The sequence below is a fragment of the Carassius carassius genome, chromosome 21 (genome assembly GCF_963082965.1).
Source record: "Carassius carassius chromosome 21, fCarCar2.1, whole genome shotgun sequence".
Classification (NCBI taxonomy): domain Eukaryota; kingdom Metazoa; phylum Chordata; class Actinopteri; order Cypriniformes; family Cyprinidae; genus Carassius; species Carassius carassius.
Genome location: NC_081775.1, coordinates 19412441 through 19431132, shown reverse-complemented (window position 1 = coordinate 19431132; position 18692 = coordinate 19412441). Strand labels below are relative to the sequence as shown.

The 18692-nt window shown below is 36.4% G+C and overlaps 2 protein-coding genes across 3 annotated transcripts; both read left to right on the top strand.

Moving 5' to 3' along the window:
• Positions 1–2182: 2182 nt before the first annotated feature.
• On the top strand, positions 2183–8692 carry sypl2b (synaptophysin-like 2b). Of its 2 annotated transcripts, XM_059503652.1 has the most exons (6): positions 2183–2243; positions 2386–2460; positions 2904–3022; positions 3109–3313; positions 7311–7502; positions 7929–8692. In XM_059503652.1, the coding sequence occupies exons 1-6, from the start codon at positions 2235–2237 to the stop codon at positions 8037–8039; spliced, it is 711 nt and encodes a 236-aa protein (XP_059359635.1). In that variant the 5' UTR covers positions 2183–2234; the 3' UTR covers positions 8040–8692. The 2 variants fall into 2 exon arrangements, with proteins under 2 accessions (XP_059359635.1, XP_059359634.1); XM_059503651.1 differs by lacking the exon at positions 2183–2243 and having other exon boundaries at positions 2253–2460.
• A 1342-nt stretch (positions 8693–10034) lies between these two features.
• On the top strand, positions 10035–17980 carry atxn7l2b (ataxin 7-like 2b). Its single transcript, XM_059503649.1, has 10 exons — positions 10035–10194; positions 11906–11974; positions 12091–12400; positions 12486–12658; positions 13330–13412; positions 13528–13739; positions 14333–14504; positions 14688–14809; positions 15469–16201; positions 17692–17980. Exons 1-10 carry the CDS (start codon positions 10041–10043, stop codon positions 17707–17709), a joined length of 2046 nt encoding a protein of 681 aa, XP_059359632.1. The 5' UTR covers positions 10035–10040; the 3' UTR covers positions 17710–17980.
• Positions 17981–18692: the final 712 nt, after the last annotated feature.

Below are 18692 nucleotides of genomic sequence, written 5' to 3'. Positions count from 1 at the left end.
CTCATTAAAATGGCTGCACAAGCAGTTTCTTTTGGAAGTCCAATAACAAGCTTACTGCATACTTTAGCTGCAAACATGCACTAGGCCTACTTATTTCTAAACCAGCAAGATAATTTAATGTTTTAATGCATGACTCATATTGTCAAATGCATGACTCATATTGTCAATACATTCTGAGTGAGATCACAGTCGAAAATTTAGTGTAGTCTTCCACTGAGCATAATGGAAGAAAGAAACATTTGTTCATGCACTTCACAGTTCAGCCTACAAAATCGTGCATTAGGTCTCTGTGACTCATATCATAATAGATGAATATAGTGCATCTTCCCCCAGATTCTAACCATTTTATCATTGTATTACACCAACAAGATTTTAACTGAAGACACAATGTAAAATACAACAAAGTGAAGGGTCAGTTGCTTAGTTGTGATCAGTTTTAACCCTGTCCTTTTAAACTGTTTAGCAGTTTAGATTTTAGCATTCAATGTGTTAAAGTTAAATAACATTTCACATACAGTCTTACAATGTATTTATGTACCGAATCATAGAATATTATGTTACATTGTTACATATTTTGTGATTGTATATGAGATTATGGCAGGTTCTGGCATGGAATAGCCTATCCCATGATCACAAACCATGTGACACAGAAAAAAAGGCTTATTGTGATTCCAATCAGTTCTCAGTTATTCTGATCTGCAGTTATGCTTATTCTAGATCTGCACTGCTGGCTGAGAGCCACGTGCTTCCTATTCATATTATCCTGTCTCTTCTATTAGTGGATAAAATTTTGCTATTCGCTAAAGAAGTGAAGTATGTACATCATTGCTTTTGCAAGGAAGATAATTCTAAATGTCAGCCCAATGTTTTTTTTAACTTTTTTTAAAATTCTGCATGGGTGGAAAAACCTGCCACACAAGTAAAGATCGTGTGACCTGAATTCCTCAGTAGTGACTGCCTGGGCACCTCCTATCCATCGAGAGCTAGTCAACTTTTTAAAGTTAAGATGATAGACTGTTCTTTTTCAACAACAGTTGTGAATTTAAGGCCATCCTTTGTATGCTAATAATGTTCATTCAGCATTGTTTTACACAACATAGGAAACAGTGGAAAGTTCACCTAAAAAAGGAAAATTATGTAATAACCGACTCTCTCTCCTAACCTGTATAAGCTTATTTCTTCTTTTGAGCTAATTGAGACTTGTTACAGAACTTGCATATTATTGCTCTTTTGTTGATTTCGATTGCTTCCATTGTCTTCATTTGTAAGTCGCTTTTGATAAAAGCGTCTGCTAAATGACTAAATGTAAATGTAAATGTTAAACACAAAACTCCTGCTTTGAAGAATGCTGGTAACCAAACAGTTGACAGTAACCACTGACTTGTATAGTTTTTTTTATAGTATTTTTCCATGCTATGGAAATCAGTGGCTACTGTCAAAAGTTCAAGTAGCCTACTATATGATGACAGAATTATAATTTTTGGGTGAACTATTTCTTTAATGTATGGTGTCATTTTAAACCAAATTCACAAATTTTAGGATATAGCATTGCTTAAAAAAAATCAAAACGTATTTTATCAAAACGTGCATTTGCAAGGCGAAGGTATAATAAAAGTGGGGACGGCAAAATGCCTAAAGAAAAAAAGTTACCCAATTTGATAAAAAGTCTGTTATAACAAACATTAAAATATCGGCTATTCATTGCAAAAGCCAGATTTACACGTAAAAAGGAACATTAATGAGCTCCAGCTAGGTAAGAGCGTCCTCTTGTGGTCAAATTACAGTAAATCACGTTTAAGACTTATTTTTATTACTTTTAGGATGACTAAAACTAATTTCCAGAAATGTCACTAAATGATATCTTCCGACATGTATGGACAATAAAGTTTATAAGCGTGAAAATATTTCTGAAAGCTATATAAATATGTGTGTGTGTGATGTGATGGTACAGGAAAAGTTTTTTTTTTCCTTAGATAGCCCTCCGCTTGTCTGGGTGATGGGCACACGTCACGAATCACGTGGTCAAAACCATGTCTAAGCCATAGACGCTAAAACGGTGAGGAAAAAGGAAAGAAACTTTAGCAACTGAACTGATATTTGTCTGGGGACTAGGGTTAGACAAGGTAATCTTTCTCAATCTTCCTGTTTCTTCAATACAGCTAAAAAATTATCAGCACTTCGTGGTGTACACACTGCAGCTCGCTTAAACTAAATGTAACTTTTTTTTAGATGTGATGAAACTGGTGAGAAAAGAGTTTTCGAGAAAATGCTGCTGCAAAATGTGCCGCGCTTCATAATGTTTCCGGATCTTTGATTATCACACCCTGTCCTCGACAGTTGTAACGGTTGTTTTATGGATAGCTACTGATGCTTTTTTATTTGCAGAGCATGATGAGCGGGTTTCGGTTAGATCTCGGCCCTGTGAAAGAGCCCTTGGGATTTATACGTGTCCTGGAATGGGTACGTACTTTTCTGATTTTTTTTGTATCTTATGATCTTAAGTTTCTCTGTTTAGGTACTTCAAAAGCTATTAGAAAAAAAATTGACAGCATTATTCTCATAACTGAAATCACCAATCATGTACAATGCCTTTATCATTTTCCTTATTTAAGGTAAGCACCAGTTATTAGCAAAATACAGATTTGAATATGTTTAATACCCACAATAAGGTTTTCTCCTTTGAAAAAGATAACGTTGCCATTAAAAAGAGGAAGCAGAAAGCAATGTAAGGATTTTAATGACGACTCAGACTACTTGAAAATTATTTGCATTTCTTCATATGCTGATCTTAGTTCTGCTTAATCACGTGCACGCTTTCTTTTTTTCAGTTTTTATTATATTTATTCCTGTAAACATTAATTAACTTATTCAACCTCTTTGTATGTACTAACTGTCTTTTACAGATATTTGCTATTTTTGCTTTTGCCACAACTGGGGGTTATTCTGGCTCTACCAGTTTCAACATCCAGTGCGAGAACAATCCCAGCAAAGAAATAAATGTATCCTTCAGCTATCCTTTTAGGTGAACAATAAGAACATATAAAACACATTGTTTTTAATAAATACATTTTTCCCGAATGTTCTTTTTTATTATTCTTTGTTACAAAGGCTCAATACCCAGAGTTACAATGTCCCAGACTGCGAATTCAACGGAACAGTGTCTAAAACCAAACATCTGACTGGAGATTATTCGTCTTCCGCTGAGTTCTTTGTAGCTATTGGAGTTCTGGCTTTCCTGTACAGCACAGCTACTCTTGTGTTGTATCTGGGTTACCAGCACATATACCGTGAATCTCCTCATGGCCCCAACATTGTGAGTGTTTATAGATTCAGGTTCACACTGTGTCTATTTTAAGAGTTCTGTGTGCATTCGTAAACCTGCACTATGTCTGTGCATGCATGGCTTTAAATTCACATCCCTTTTTATATTCAATGTCGTTGTATGGGAAGTGAATGCCAGCCACTGCATGTCTGATAGGTTCATTTATACACTTCCTGGTTGTATGAACTGATTTCAGTATCACTTGGTTGTATGAACTTTGTGAGCTGTTTCTGAACTGTGTGGGGTTGTGAAGAGTTCCACTTGTGTGCAAATGAAGAAACGGGGTGGATTTTTTTGACAACAGCTGCAACTGTTATTTCAAACAAAGTGTCCTGAGGATAAAAAAAAAGGCATTTGATGGTTAAATATAAAATATTGGTGCATATATAATATTTATTAACATAAAACTTGTGGAATAATTATGATTTTATGTTTTTGAAAGAAGTCTTGTATGCTTATTTTCTGTAAATTATTCCTGTGATGGCAAAGCTGAATTTTCAGCAGCCTTTGCTTAAGACTTCAGTGTCACATGATTATTCTGAAATCAATCTAATGTACTGATTTGGTCCTCTAGAAACATTTCTTATTTTTATCAGTTGAAAACAAACACTGACATTCAAAATGTTGTGGTATGTAGGATTAAAAAAGAAACTAGATGGTAAAGTTTGTGGTCAAAATTTAGGCTGGCTTGAAAAAGCCTAACCAGAAAGTTTGAGGTAGTTTTAAAAGCTTAAAGTTTGAGGGTTTTCAGTTTTAACTAATTTAAATTAGTTTTGAAGTTTTGAAGGCCATACAACCTATCAGAAAAATAAATAGATAAATAGACAGATAAATAAAGAAATTTTATGCTAGCATGTCGCTAGCATGACTATCTTGTCGTTAACGTGTTTCTAGCATGATTATCATGTCACTAGCATGTTGGTATCATGACTAACAAGTGACTAGCATGTCATTAGCATTATTACCAATTGACTAGCATGTCAGTAGCATGACTAGCAAGTGACTAGCATGTTGTTAGCATGACTAGCAAGTGACTAGCATGTAATTAGCATGATTGGCAAGTGACTAGCATGTTGTAAGCATGATAAGCAAGTGACTAGCATGTTGTTAGCATGACTAGCATGTTGCTAGCATGACTAGTAAGTGACTAGCATCTTGCTAGCATGACTAGCATGTTGTTAACATGATTAGCAAAGTGACTAGCATGTTGTTAGCATGACTACCAAGTGTGATGGAAGTCTAAAATTAGCTAAAACCAATTGATTCAGTAAAAACCAGCTAAGACTAGCATGACAGTGACCAAAACCACTTAAAAGCAACCATCATCTTAGGCTGGTTTTAGCTGTATTTTCAGTAGAGAGTTTTAAGCTTTGCTATAGCAGTAGACAGCTAAAATTACATTTTTTGTAATGGTGTTCAGTTTGGTGGTTCTAGCTTGAAAGCTCTAGTCAAATCAAGTCTGCTTTATTGTCAATTTTTCCACATGTACAGTACATACATACAGAGAATTTAAATTGCGTTACTCTCAGACCCCCCGGTGCATACAGATAACATTAACAGTAGAGCCTAAAAATCTAGATCAAATATAAAATATAAGATACAACTATACAATAATGGAATGTAAAAAAAGACATAATAAAATTAAAAATAAAGTTAAAAAAGCAGCGCAAGGCACATGGCAGATAGAGTGCAAATCAGTGAAGTGAACAAACAGTGCAGATAAAAGATTTTTAGTGCAAAAAAGAAGCTTATTCAGTCTGATAAATTGACAAAGGGCTCATGAGCAGTTTTTTTATTTAACTGACTGGTAGTAGAATGACGTCAGTGAATGGTGCATGTCATCGTGTGGAGGGGACCTGGGGATGTGGGATGTGGTGATCTGGGGGGGGGGGGGGGGTGCAAGTTCGGGAGCGTGTTCAGCTTCTCAGCTTCCTGACAGCCTGATGAATGAAGCTGTGCTTCAGTCTGCTGGTCCTGGCCTGGAGACTCGGAAGTCTCCTCCCTGATGGCAGCAGACTGAAGAAGCTGTGTGATGGGTGTGTGGGATCACCTGTGATGCAGAGGGCTTTGCGAGTGAGACGGGTTCCGTAAATGTCCTTGAGGGAGGGGAGAAAGACACCAATGATCTTCTCAGCTGCTCTCACTGCGTTGCAGTCTTTGGCAGGACGCGTTGCAGACGCCATACCACACAGTGATGCAGCTTGTCAGGATGCTCTCGATGGTGCCTCTGTAGAAGGTGTACATGATGGGGGCAGGGCTCTGGCTCTTCTCAGTTTGCAGAGAAAGTAAAGACGCTGCTGTGATTTCTTGGCAAGTGCTGCTGTGTTTTCAGTCCAGGAGAGGTCCTCTGTGATGTGCACACCCAGGAACTTGGTGCTGCTCACTCTCCACAGTCGCACCGTTGATGGTCAGAGGAACATGCTGAGTGTGTGCTCTGCTGAAGTCAACAACAATCTCCTTCGTCTTCTCCACGTTCAGAGAGAGATTGTTGTCACTGTCACAGTTTCTCTCATCTTTGTTGCTAATGAGACCCACCACAGTCGTGTCATCCGCAAACTTAATGAAGAGGTTGGAGTTGTGTGATGGTGTGCAGTCGTGGGTCAGCAGAGTGAAGAGGAGGGGGCTCAGCACACATTCTTGGGGGGCCCACAGTTCAGTGTGATCGTGCTGGATGTGTTGTTGCCGACCCGTACTGCCTGAGGTCTTCCAGTCAGAGGAAGAGATACATTCTAGGAGGAGATACATTTTAAATTTAGTCTCAGAAGAAGTTGTTTAAATAGGATTTCAGTAAGTTGGTTTTTTTAAGCCAACTTAATTTAAAGAAGATATTAATACTATTATTGAGCAAGGACGCGTTAAATTGAGAAAAAGTGACCATAAAGAAAGAAATGATGTTACAAAAGATTTCTTTTTTAAATAAATGAAACTTAATATTCATAAAAAATAAAAACAAAATCCTGAAAAAATGTGATCAGCATTTCCGCATTAAATATTCAACTGTTTTCAACATTGATAATAATCAGAAATGTTGAGAATCAAATCAGCATATTAGAATTATTTCTGAAAGATCATGTGACACTAAAGACTGAATTAAAATATATTCAAATTTTTACATTTCAAATTAAAATTAAAAAGAAAACTGTTCTTTTAAATTGTATTAATATTTAATTTCATTTAAGGTTTTTTCCCCCCTGTATTTGTAATTATATAAATGCAGCCATGGTAAACGTAAGACTTCAAAAACATTAAGAATCTTAATTATTCCAAACATTACACTGGCATATTATAACAATAATATATATATATATATTACAGACCAAAAGTTTGGACACACCTTCTCATTCAAAGAGTTTTCTTTATTTTCATGACTATGAAAATTGTAGAGTCACACTGAAGGCATCAAGGGCTGTTTGACCAAGAAGGATAGTGATGGGATGCTGCGCCAGATGACCTGGCCTCCACAGTCACCGGACCTGAACCCAATCGAGATGGTTTAGGGGTGAGCTGGACCGCAGACAGAAGGCAAAAGGGCCAACAAATGCTAAGCATCTCTCGGGGAACTCCTTCAAGACTGTTGGAAGACCATTTCAGGTGACTACCTCTTGAAGCTCATCAAGAGAATGCCAAGAGTGTGCAAAGCAGTAATCAAAGCAAAAAGTGGCTACTTTGAAGAACCTAGAATATGACATTTTCAGTTGTTTCACACTTTTTTGTTATGTATATAATTCCTTATATAATTCCACATGTGTTAATTCATAGTTTTGATGCCTTCAGTGTGAATCTACAATTTTCATAGTCATGAAAATAAAGAAAACTCTTTGAATGAGAAGGTGTGTCCAAACTTTTGGTCTGTACTGTGTGTGTATGTGTATATATATATATATATATATATATATATATATATATATATATATATATATATATATATATATATATATATAATATATTTAATTATTTATATTTCATAAACATGTATTACTTTCTTTAGGATCTACTGATAACTGGGATCTTCACTTTCCTCTGGCTGGTGTGTTCATCTGCATGGGGAAAAGGCCTCACAGATGTGAAACTGTCAACCAGTCCAAATACACTTGTGTCTCTAAATGACATGTGTAAGATAGAAGGAAACAAGTGCACTGCGGGGCACATCCCCTTAATGGGCCGCCTCAACTCCTCAGTGGTAAGAAGATTGTAATGTACATGATAAGGTGACCAGACCGCCACTTTCTGGTGACACGTTCAGCACAGGATTTCTAAATTGCTTAAAATAACCAGGTGTTGGTTGTTTGTGCTCCTCCGATTGATTGTTGTATGACATCAAAGTACCGCGAGAGCCATTGGAGATAATGGAGCTGCCTGTTCTGTTCTATAGCTCTCGCAGTACTTCGATCTCATATGATGATCAATCGGAGGAGCACATCCTGTGCTAAACGTGTCCCGGGAAGTGCCACATCTGGTCACCTTAGTATATAAAAATACTAAACCTATGTTATAAATGGATAATTTATTAGAATTACTTATGATTTATTTATCCCGTTTTCCCACATATATTTACTGCTAACTCTTGTTGGTATTTATGTAATGTGAATCAAATGAATCTTTGTAGATATTTGGATTCCTCAACCTTATCCTGTGGGGAGGAAATTGCTGGTTTCTTTACAAGGAGACACCATTACACAAGTCAGCCAATCAGCAAGTGGGAGCAGGACAGTCATAATTAAACAGCAGGTCACATCCACATTCGTCACGCAAGTGTTGTTTCCGGATTAAAGTGGTGCTGCGTAGCACCCGGTCAACTGATATTATGAATCTACCTGACTTGACCTGTGTCACAAATCCACCAAAGGTCCTTGTCTATAGATTATCTCCCTTATATTCAGATATGGTCCAATTTAGATGTGTATTTTACACACTAAAGCAAAGCTGTATACTAGAAAAGGTACAAGAGCACCTTAGCAAATAAACTGTTTGTATGAAGTAAATTGCATCATTAAAAAGTTACATTTCATCTCTTTACTGCTATGGTCATGTTTCTCATGGCATTTGAACTGGTTACATGAACAACATTTACTGAATGTTTTTGACTCCTGTTTAATGAAGTATTATTTTTAACTTGAGTTTGCTGTTTTGATGTTCCCTGGTGCTGTTGTGTTTAGTTAGTTTTGGCTTTATAAAATATCTCGGCTAAATTTTCCACTGTGCTTCTTATGGTTGAAATGGCCTTGCATGAACTGTGTGCCTTATAACTTGGTTAGCCTATATTTAAGAAATGTTTACATCATATCCAGCACGACTGATGATAAAAATGGATTGACAGTTTTTGTTTAACAACGCTGGAGGCCTTAAATAAATAATCATGATTTGTTTTTATTGTGCTTCATATTGTTTTTTGCTACACATGTTCGTCAAATTTCTAATTGGTAAATGACCTTTGAAAATGAATTTCTAATTCTAATTTACTTAAATAGGCTACAAAGGCAAAGCACATTCTATAGCCAAAATGTAATCTCTTTATTATCTTAATGCGCACAGATTCAGCCTGCTATTGTGAACATCAACTTTTGCTGATGCTGGTGAGTTGTGTGCATGTTTTTATTAAAACAGGATGTATCGTCTTTTCTCTTTTTTTTTTTTTTTTTTTTTTTTTTTACAGTGTTTATAGATTATGATGTAATAGAAAAAGGGTATTTCCTATGGGTATTTCCAGCATTTCAAGTGCACGGACACGAGCTTGAAGCGACGTTCGATTCGTGAACAAATTGTTATTTTGAGTCGGATCTTTTCAATGAATCGTTGAATCCGTTCAGTGATTGGACAATTTGTTAACGAATCGATCCGAGCGCGTCTCGATTCAATAAGTCTTCCTTGTCTATTTTGAGAGTAAAAGCATTTGGAATGAACCGAGAATTTGACGGATGGGAGTTTTTTGTTGTTGTTGTTGTTTGGTCCATTTTTGACATTTGGTTTGTTTTGGTTCTACAACGTCTATAACATGTCCTCTTTTTTTATAACACATTATTTTAAGGGGAGTTTCAAATTTGAGTTTTGAGCCGGAAATCTCCAGTAGCCTATATACACCAATTTTATATCCCATGTTCTGAAGGTATTTGTAAAGGGATCATTTGAATTCCTTAAAGTCCAGGTGAATTTGTTGATGTCTGTTGTATTTGCTGATGTATGCAATGAGAAAGAGATATCCAAAACTTGTGTAAAAATATAGCTATGTCAGCAAAATGAAATAAATTTTAAATCTGAAGCTTGTAATATAAAACACTTATCTTAATGGGCTATGAACAGGGGAAGTTTGGCAATATCTATAATGAAAGTTTGCTCATTTTCATGTGGTGTCTTAAAAAAAAGTACCTGTCAGAGGTATTATATATATATATAAGACGCCATTGTTATTTCTCCAAAAAAAATATATATATGCTTGTGGTCAAAGCAAAGTTGTGTACATTTAAGTGGATTTTAAATGTTAAAATGTGGAGTTCATGTAGGCTAATTATTATAATTGTTTTTTATATCAACCTGCTCATAGACTACAGATGAAAATTAGGCTAAATCTGGTACATCTTACATTGTTTTTATGTATTATTAATGTGTAATATCCCTGATTAATCTGAACCGGTTCTTTGGAACAAACATTTCAAAAGAACCGACTCGCAGAATTGAGTCGGACCTCCCATCGCTAGAAGGTGATCCGCCGTGAGCGCGCAAGATGACGTCGCGATGCGCTCCCGTCGTGATGGTGATGGATCGTGCACGCGCTAAATCGGTAATGGCTGCCCTAGATCGGCGGATTTCCATCGTTGACTTTGTAGGGCAAAGCTGGACCGCTTGGATCGACAGAGCGAACGTATCCACGCCGGAGGGTGAGTAAAATTATGTGGAACTCTCGATACTTTCGGTTATAATCGCGTCGAGCTAGCACAGGAAATGAATTCGTTTGAAGAGGGCAAACCCCGGCACCACGACCCAAACAAAGGCCCCGCCGGGTCCTAGCGCCGCATGGGTTGCACTCCCACACACTGTACTTTTGGAAGATCTCCCAGGTCCTAGCGCTCCGCTTAGCCGATTAATATTCGTTTTACTAACGTATACAATCTTGAAAATGAGATTATAATGTGCCTGAACACATTATGTACGTTGTCGTGTTGGTTAGAGTCTTAAAGCCAAAAGATGGGCTCAGTATGTCATCTTGGGTGATCTGACAGCCAGCTCGACGGGAAGTGAAGGTGGAGACGAGTCTCCGACCAGAGAACTATCAAGATAAATAAACCTCTGAACCCAATTACACACACACACACTGGTTTAAAATTGATCTGTTCGCCGCGAGAACATCTCATTATTATATGATAATCATGCGGTGACAGCGTTATGAAACGCTGGGCTGATACTTCCCAATGTAATAGCCAACAAATCAAGAGGCACATTCACATCAAACCACTTGCTTTGACTTTTTTTTTTTTTTTTTTTTTTTACATTACATCTGTATACAGCACACCGAGTTGATCTCTCTCCATCTATCTTTTCAACGGATTAATAATAATACTTGCATTTCTCATGTATGTGGTTGATGTAATACAGGAAATGACCCATATTAATGAATGCAGTGAGCTGTGGTTATTAGAAATGAGAACATAATACACTGTTGCTTTGACATTTGATGGTAAGATGGTTAGAAGCAGTTCTCACCTGGGGGACCAGGGCCAACTAGGGGGCCTCAACAAACTTAAGAGAACAGTCCAGGGTTTACAAGAATTGTCATGAATTTCTTTCAACCACCTTCACAATTATACAGCCCACCCTTGAAGTCCAATAGCCCAATGTTAGGCTAATGATAGAGCTGTTGCTGGATGTGACATAAAATGAGGTACAAATAATATATTAAAATAATAAAACTAAATATAATTTAGTTTTTATAAATTATACAGTATAAAATATAATAAAATATTATAAAATAAAACACAATTGCTAAAAACTGCTGGTAAAGATGTAGACCAACAACATCTAATGGGATGTCACATTTGTGGTTGAAATATATCATTAAACTTTTTTTGTGGCAACCATTTTTTTTCCCATCCTACTCATAAATGCGAGTTTCATTTCACACCTACTAGCTCCTCATCTGACTCAGTCAGCCTCTATTCACAGTAAATACATTACTTACAATGTATTTGTTCTCGCCAGTATTATTTTAGTATGATACACATAATAGTATTTATTTGAAGGCTTAATTAGTTTTCAATTTCATATTTTTCATTTTAATTTCAGTTAAAATTTTAATAATTATGTAATGTGGTTTTGTAATTTTTTTTTGCCAAGGCAACATTTCATTTATAAGTACAGTACTATATATCTGTCTTTCTATCTATCATTTTCTCAACTTCAGAATAGAAGCTGCCCAAGCTAATACACAGACCCTGTGCAGCAAAAAAAAAAAAAAAGCTTTTTTCCCCTTGAACAGATTCTGATTCTATTAAAAGAACATATGGTTCTGGAATTACAAAATCATTATATATATATATATATATATTTCATTTAATATACATAATTGAATGTTTGTTTCACTGCCTCTTTTAGGGTCCTGGCTGGAAGAGTGCAGCAAAAATGTGAAGAAGCGGATGGAAACCATGACTCTTAAGAAAGAGGGTGAGGAGGCGTTTGTTAGGCTTGTGACTGACAGATTGCAATGATGAGGAATGAAAAGATTTTACATTCAGAGTAAACCCTTGGTACACATAAAAGCATTTTTCTTGCCCTCACAGATATGTCGATATATGGCCACTGCCCAGCACATGATGACTTCTTCCTGGTGGTGTGCAGTCACTGTGGGCAGGTGGTGAAGCCACAGGCGTTTGAGAAGCATTGTGAGCGTCGTCATGGCCTCTTCAGTGAGCTCTACAACACGCCATCCAACTGCTCTCCTGACAGACCCCAACAGGGGAGACCCCCTTCTCAACATGGAAGTCTTTGTGAGGTTCAAGACAGCAGGCACCAGGGGGCTGGACCCCCACGAGTCCCACCTCCTCGTTCTCCCCACCAGGGACATTCCAAACCACAGCGAGAAGGAAGCAGGTGAGGAAGAGTGAATGCCGTTTAACTTGATCTTTCGTGTCTGCTGTTTATTCCAGTGTCATTTCATTCAAGTGCTATTTTCCAGTCTTCAGCAGGTGGACAAATTTTCCCGTGAAACCCCTCCATCACCTCTACTTTTGCCCACGCCACCAAAAAAAGCAGCCCCATCAGTCGAGAAACCAATGCAGAAAAGTTTGGACTCACACACTCACCCGCATAGACCAAGAACATACAGCAGAACCTACAAGAAAGGCCTTAGTAAGTCTCTGATGCAACTCAACAAAAAATCTTCTTGTCTGAGTTTGTTATTATTTCAGACATATTGTACATTAACATGAATAAAATTTCAAATATTCATGATTTTGCTGGCAGTCTAAAATAGATGTTAAATCCTCTTTCTATTTGACACTTCAAGTGTTCTAAGAGTGTCATTAGTTTTAGTCTTGTGAATCTGTAAATGGTCCATTTAAATGAATCAATTTAAAGAACTCCATTTAAATTGATGAAGAAAATTTCATTTATTTCTGTGATTGCAAAGCTGACTTTCCAGCAGCCATTACTCCAGTCTTCAGTGTCACATGATTCTTCAGAAATCATTCTGATATACTGATTTGCTCCTCAAGAAACATTTATTATAATTATCAATGCTAAAAACAGTTGTCGCTTCATATTTTTGTGGAAACCATTTTTTTTTCAGGATTCTTTGATGAATTGAACGATATTTTTTTGTTTTTTTTTTACATTATAAATGTCTTTACTGTAACTTTTGAATTTAATGCATAGAGTAATCATTTATTTAAAGAAAACCCTCAAATATTGTAACCAGAATTTTACTGTATTATACTTTTCCCACAAGCATTTTGTATATACTTATCTACAGTGGGTTTTAAAAAAAATTTTTTTCTCTTTTTGAAATCAATTTATTTCAGTGAAAGAATGTGACTTGGACAAGCACTGTGGGGTGATGGATCCTGAGAGAAAGAAACTGTGCACCAGACTGCTGACCTGTAATGTGAGTATATTTTTAATATACAGAAACCAGTACACCAGCATTAAAAATTGAGCGATTTTGGAACAAAGCAAGCATTAATCTCTTGCTGGTGTTTCTGCTATCTCCTCTGCCTCAGATTCATTCCATCCATCAGCGCCGGCAAGTGGTAGGGAGGCGGAAACCTTTTGACCAGCTTGTAATGGAGCTGAAGATGAGCTCAAAGCCTCGAGAGCGTCTCCCTTTGCCCAGAAAGGTTCCTGATGAAGGCTCTGCCCACCATGAGACCCCTGCGTCTCAGATTGGGCCTCTGCACTACAAATGCCAAATAACTAACTCTTCTATTCTCAGGTCTATAGTTCTGCATTCTGTGGTTTAAAGGGATAGTTCACCCAAAAATAAAAAATCTGTCAATAATAACCCTCATGTCATTCCAAACGTAAGACCTTCTTTCATCTTCAGAACACAAATTAAGATATTTTTTGATGAAATCCGAGATCTTTCTGACCCTGCATTGACAGAAACAGAACTACCATGTGCAAGGCCCAGAAATGTAGTCGCCAGGACAACACGCATGCGTTGTGGTACTCTCATGAACACATGTCAAAGGCTAACATGAAGGAGAAGTTGTTGATGAATAAAGGGCACGAAAAGTTTTTTCATAGCTTCATAAAATTAAGGTTGATCTACTGATGCTAATGGACTATTTTTATAATGTCCTCAAAATGTTCTGTGCCTTGGATGTTTCAGTTGCATTGCAGAAAGCTCTTGGATGTCCTCAAAAATATCTTAATTTGTGTTCTGAAGATGAATGAAGGTCCTACAGGTTTGGAGTAATTAATGACAGAATTTTCATTTTTGTGTTAACTTTCCCTTTAAATAATGGAGAGTGAAGCTTTTGTGATACTTGGACAGGACATTTATCTGAATGTGTGTGCTTACAGGTCCATGAATTCATCAGAGGGTGTTGTAGAGATGAAGCAGGAGGTGATGCGCTCTGAGGAGCCGCAGGTGGAGTCTCTCTCAGCCGATCTCTCCAGTGAGGAGAGTGACGGGGAGAACCGGGAGGACTTTGCTCATTTACCAGCAAGCACCTTGCACCCTAAACCCCTGGGTGTAAGTATTTTTCTTCATATCAAAATTTAAGCACTTTATGAACTAAAAAGTGATTAAAAAAATCCATATGAATCTTAATGTAAGATTCTATTCATTGAAAAAAAAAAAAAACGTTTCGTCTAATAATACTGTATTTAGAGTAAAATGAACCCATGTTTGTCTCCTCTCTCGTGTTCTTCCCAGCTTTGCACCTTCGGGGCACGTGTTCTTGGCCGTAGTGTGTTAGCATTTGACCGAAGGTTGCTCCACCTGCGGTCAGCTTTCAGTGTTATGATGGAGCAGCACCTCAGCACTTATCTATGGAAGTAAGATGTTTCACATCAAGCTGAAGATCTTGTGACATTCACAAGGCTTATGTTTTCTGTGTTCTCAACATTTAGCCAATTGCAGGAAAAATGCAGTAAGGTCTAGAAGTCTGAAAGCACTATTACAAATCCTTCTACTTTTGTAGTTTCCTTGTCTTATACAATGTAATTTTTTAATTCTAAATATGATCATCATAACAAATGTTAAAAAAAAAAGTAAAGGAATAATTAATATTTTGAAGTGGCTTTTGAATAAGAATTTTTTATATTTAGGATTTTGAGTTATTTTTAGTAAATAGCTTATTATATTTCTATTTAGATTTTTTTTTCAGTTTTATTTAATTTTATTACTTAAAATTATTTCACTTAGTTGCTAAGGCAACATTTCAAATTTCAGATTATTTCTCTTTTTTTAGTTATTTGGGTTATTTTTTATTACAAATGTATTGTAAGTGTAATAAATTGTTAATATTGTAATACATTTTTGAACTATTATTAAATGCTAATAATTATTATTTTGTTTTTAAATTAGTACATATTATTTTGCTTTAATTTCTTTAATTAAAAAATTGGTTGTTTTTAAATGCATTTGTGCAAGATTGGTTTATTTTTCTTTTGCATGTGAATTTTATTTGTTTAATTATATTCTATGTCTGCAGGAAAATCCCTCAGGTGTCAGAACTATGCTCTCATCAACCCCTAAACACCACAAACAACTACAATTCCCATGATGCCACGCGCAGCTCAGTACCCATCCGCAGCGCCTCTACTCTCAGGACAAGCAGCTCAGGACAATCAGAGCCAACTAACCTATCAGCCGCCTCCAAACTGCCACCGAAAGCCCAGACAACCTCAGGCCCCGCCCGGCCCCTTAACCCTGCTGGTCGGACCAGCAAAAAGGCTTTAAATTCCCAAGTGGGTTTCAGGGAGCTTCAGGAGAGTCCCCCAGCCAGCAAGCGCCGGAAATCACCCAAAGAGGACAAGGACTCAACTGGACAGTCCAAAATCCTATTTCTCCCCCACCATAAAGACCGCCAGTCCTCCTTGAACAGAACTACGATTTCTTCACTGCATGGACCATTTAATGGTGCAAACTCACTTAGCAGTAGAACACACCCACCTGAAATGAAGGGGCTGATTAAGCAAAGCCCCGCCCACGTCCCCCCCTCTCCCTCCCCGGAGTCTGATAAGGGAGGGGCCTCAGGGCTCAATCAAAGTGCTGTTGGGTACGAGCATAAAGGGCCTGGCAGGAAACGTAAGACCTGTGATGCCTCTCCCCCCAAAAACAGTTCATGTGCCCCTAAACCCAATATCCTCTCCTCTTTCTCCCAAACTCACTCCAGCCTGGTGTCAACCTCCCACAGTCTGCCAAAGAAACTAGGTGCACAGAAGGTATGTTTAACACATTTATCAGTAGTTTAACTAAAGATGCATTCAGTATTTCTTTTCTTTTTTTATTATTCAATTTAATTTTTCCTTCAGTGGTTAAAAGCTCAGCGGAATCTCATTTATGGATCATTTAAATTAAATCTAATATTAAAAAAGCATCTCTCATTATATCATCATTAGGTTCCTTTGTCTTAAAAGATGCCACTAAACATGATTCATAGAAAAAAATATGGCAGTTCGTTTAAAATTGTAGTAAATTCTATAATCTTTCTTTGTTTTTAAAAAATTCAGTTTTCGTTTTAAATTTAGCTTAAGCTTTAGTCATTTTTGTTATGTGCTTATTAGAGCTGGTTAAATATTGTATTTTATATTATAGTAATATTTTATTTTCAGTTGTAGTTGTCATTTTAGTACTTAAACATTTATTTCAGTCAGTTGCCAAAGCAAGTTATTTTACTTTTAAAAAAAAATGTAATCTAATATCTTTATTTTATTTAAGGTTTTTTCTTAAATTTCCAAAAACAGTTTTAAAGGGATAGTTCACCAAATATGAAAATTATCATTTACTAACCCTCCCGTCATTCTAAACCTGTATGAGTTTTTTTTCTTGTGTCGAACATAAAAGAAGATATTCTGAACTTAAGAATGCTGGTAATCAGACACGTGATGGTCCCCATTGACTTGCATAGTATTTCTGTTTGGGGAAAAGTTTGGTTTTTCAAAATTCTTCAAAATATATTCTTTTGTGTTCAGTGTAAGAAAGAAACATATACAGGTTTGCAATCACATGAGGGTGCATAAATGATGAGAAAATGTTAATTTTTGGGTGAACTATTACACTTTACTATGTTATTGATTCTAAATGTATTGAAAACATTTTAAATCATACTTTAAACAGCATTTTATAATCTCTTATCTAAAATATTTGTTACATTTCTATATTATTATAATTTTTGTGCGCGCAGTGAAAAACTGAAGAAATTATAGCCAGTTACAGTATCTAAAACTATAGAATTTTTTTTAGAACTTGTATAAATATTTGTTGATATTTCAACCACCCAAATCCAAAAGCTTTTATAGCCTATTAGGCTAATGGTATGATTCATCCAGTGTGAATGCACATCATTTAAAAGTACTATTGATTTCTTTAGGCATAAAACACTTCTATACTGAAAATACTTAGTGCATCTTTAAGTGCTTGTTTGAAGTGATTTGTTGAATAATAAGCTAGTGCAACCAATGTGTAAGAGCGGCTCAAGCAGCTCTTGGTAGACATATAATCCTCTTGTTACGGAAAGGAAATGCATTAAAGTTATTGAAGAAAACTTTGAAGATAAAAATACACCGCGTTTGATAAAACAACAAGTATAGGAAGTCACAGATTGATAGTCTGTTAAGATGAATCATCAAGGTTTAATTCAGCACAGTGGTTGAGTCTCAGCTCTGAATTTAGATCCTTTTCCTGACCATCTGCTCTTCTTTTCTCCCAACAGCCAAAGCTTCTTCACTGAGGGAGTCTGCCTTAAACTCCTCCAGAAGCACAGGCTTACTGCCATGTATTTGCCACAGACTTTATGCACAGGATGGTTGAAGTTCACTGTAGGAGGACGTCTCTTTTATGTATGTATGTATGTATGTGTGTGTGTGTCTGTGTTTTGTATACTGGATTTCTGTATGTGCATGTGAATGACCTGCAAATGAATATAGAAATACCTCAAGACCTTCCTTATGCTGCTAAACCGACTGTCAGATAATGGACTCTGAAATAAATATGCCAACACATTTCTGTTGTTTTGCTTTTTATGAATTGAGCTGCATCATCTCACCACTAGATGACACTAAAATCGCTAGATACCTACATTTTCCGCAGACAGGCCAAAGGGTCATTTTTTTTGTTGTTGTTCAATTAATTGTAAACTAACATGTCTGTATATTAGGACAGGAAGCATAAAAAAGACCTGACAACATTTCTGTTCTCGTTGTCATAGGCTAGTAATGATGGCTGAGACTTAAGATCTCTTTTTTTTAGCAGTATATCAAGATGCTTGCTTACTAAGAATTGGTACAGACATGTCTACATTTCTGAGATTTGTGTTAGTCTACTTTTTATGTATTTTATGTACTAAAATCTAGACTTAATAGACTAGACTAACATTCAAGTGCTGTTGATGTTGCTTGTTTTGAATTCTAATCTAGAGTTTTAAGAGTCTAAATGTTAGTAATGACCAGAAGGGACTTGATCTAGTCTCTAGTAGCACGAATCTTTAGCACCAAGTTTTTAAGGCCGTTCATATCAAAAAGGATAACTGTATCAATAAATTTATTCCATGTCCAACAAAACCATGTCAACAAAACCTTATGTTTATTGTACTGTAGGTATTCGCAGTTATGTAATTTGCCACTTTAAATGCTCAAGTTTATTATATTTCTGTGGATTGTTTTTTATTGTTCGCCAGCTGGGGGAAAAAAATGTGAAAAGGATTCCAACCATGTA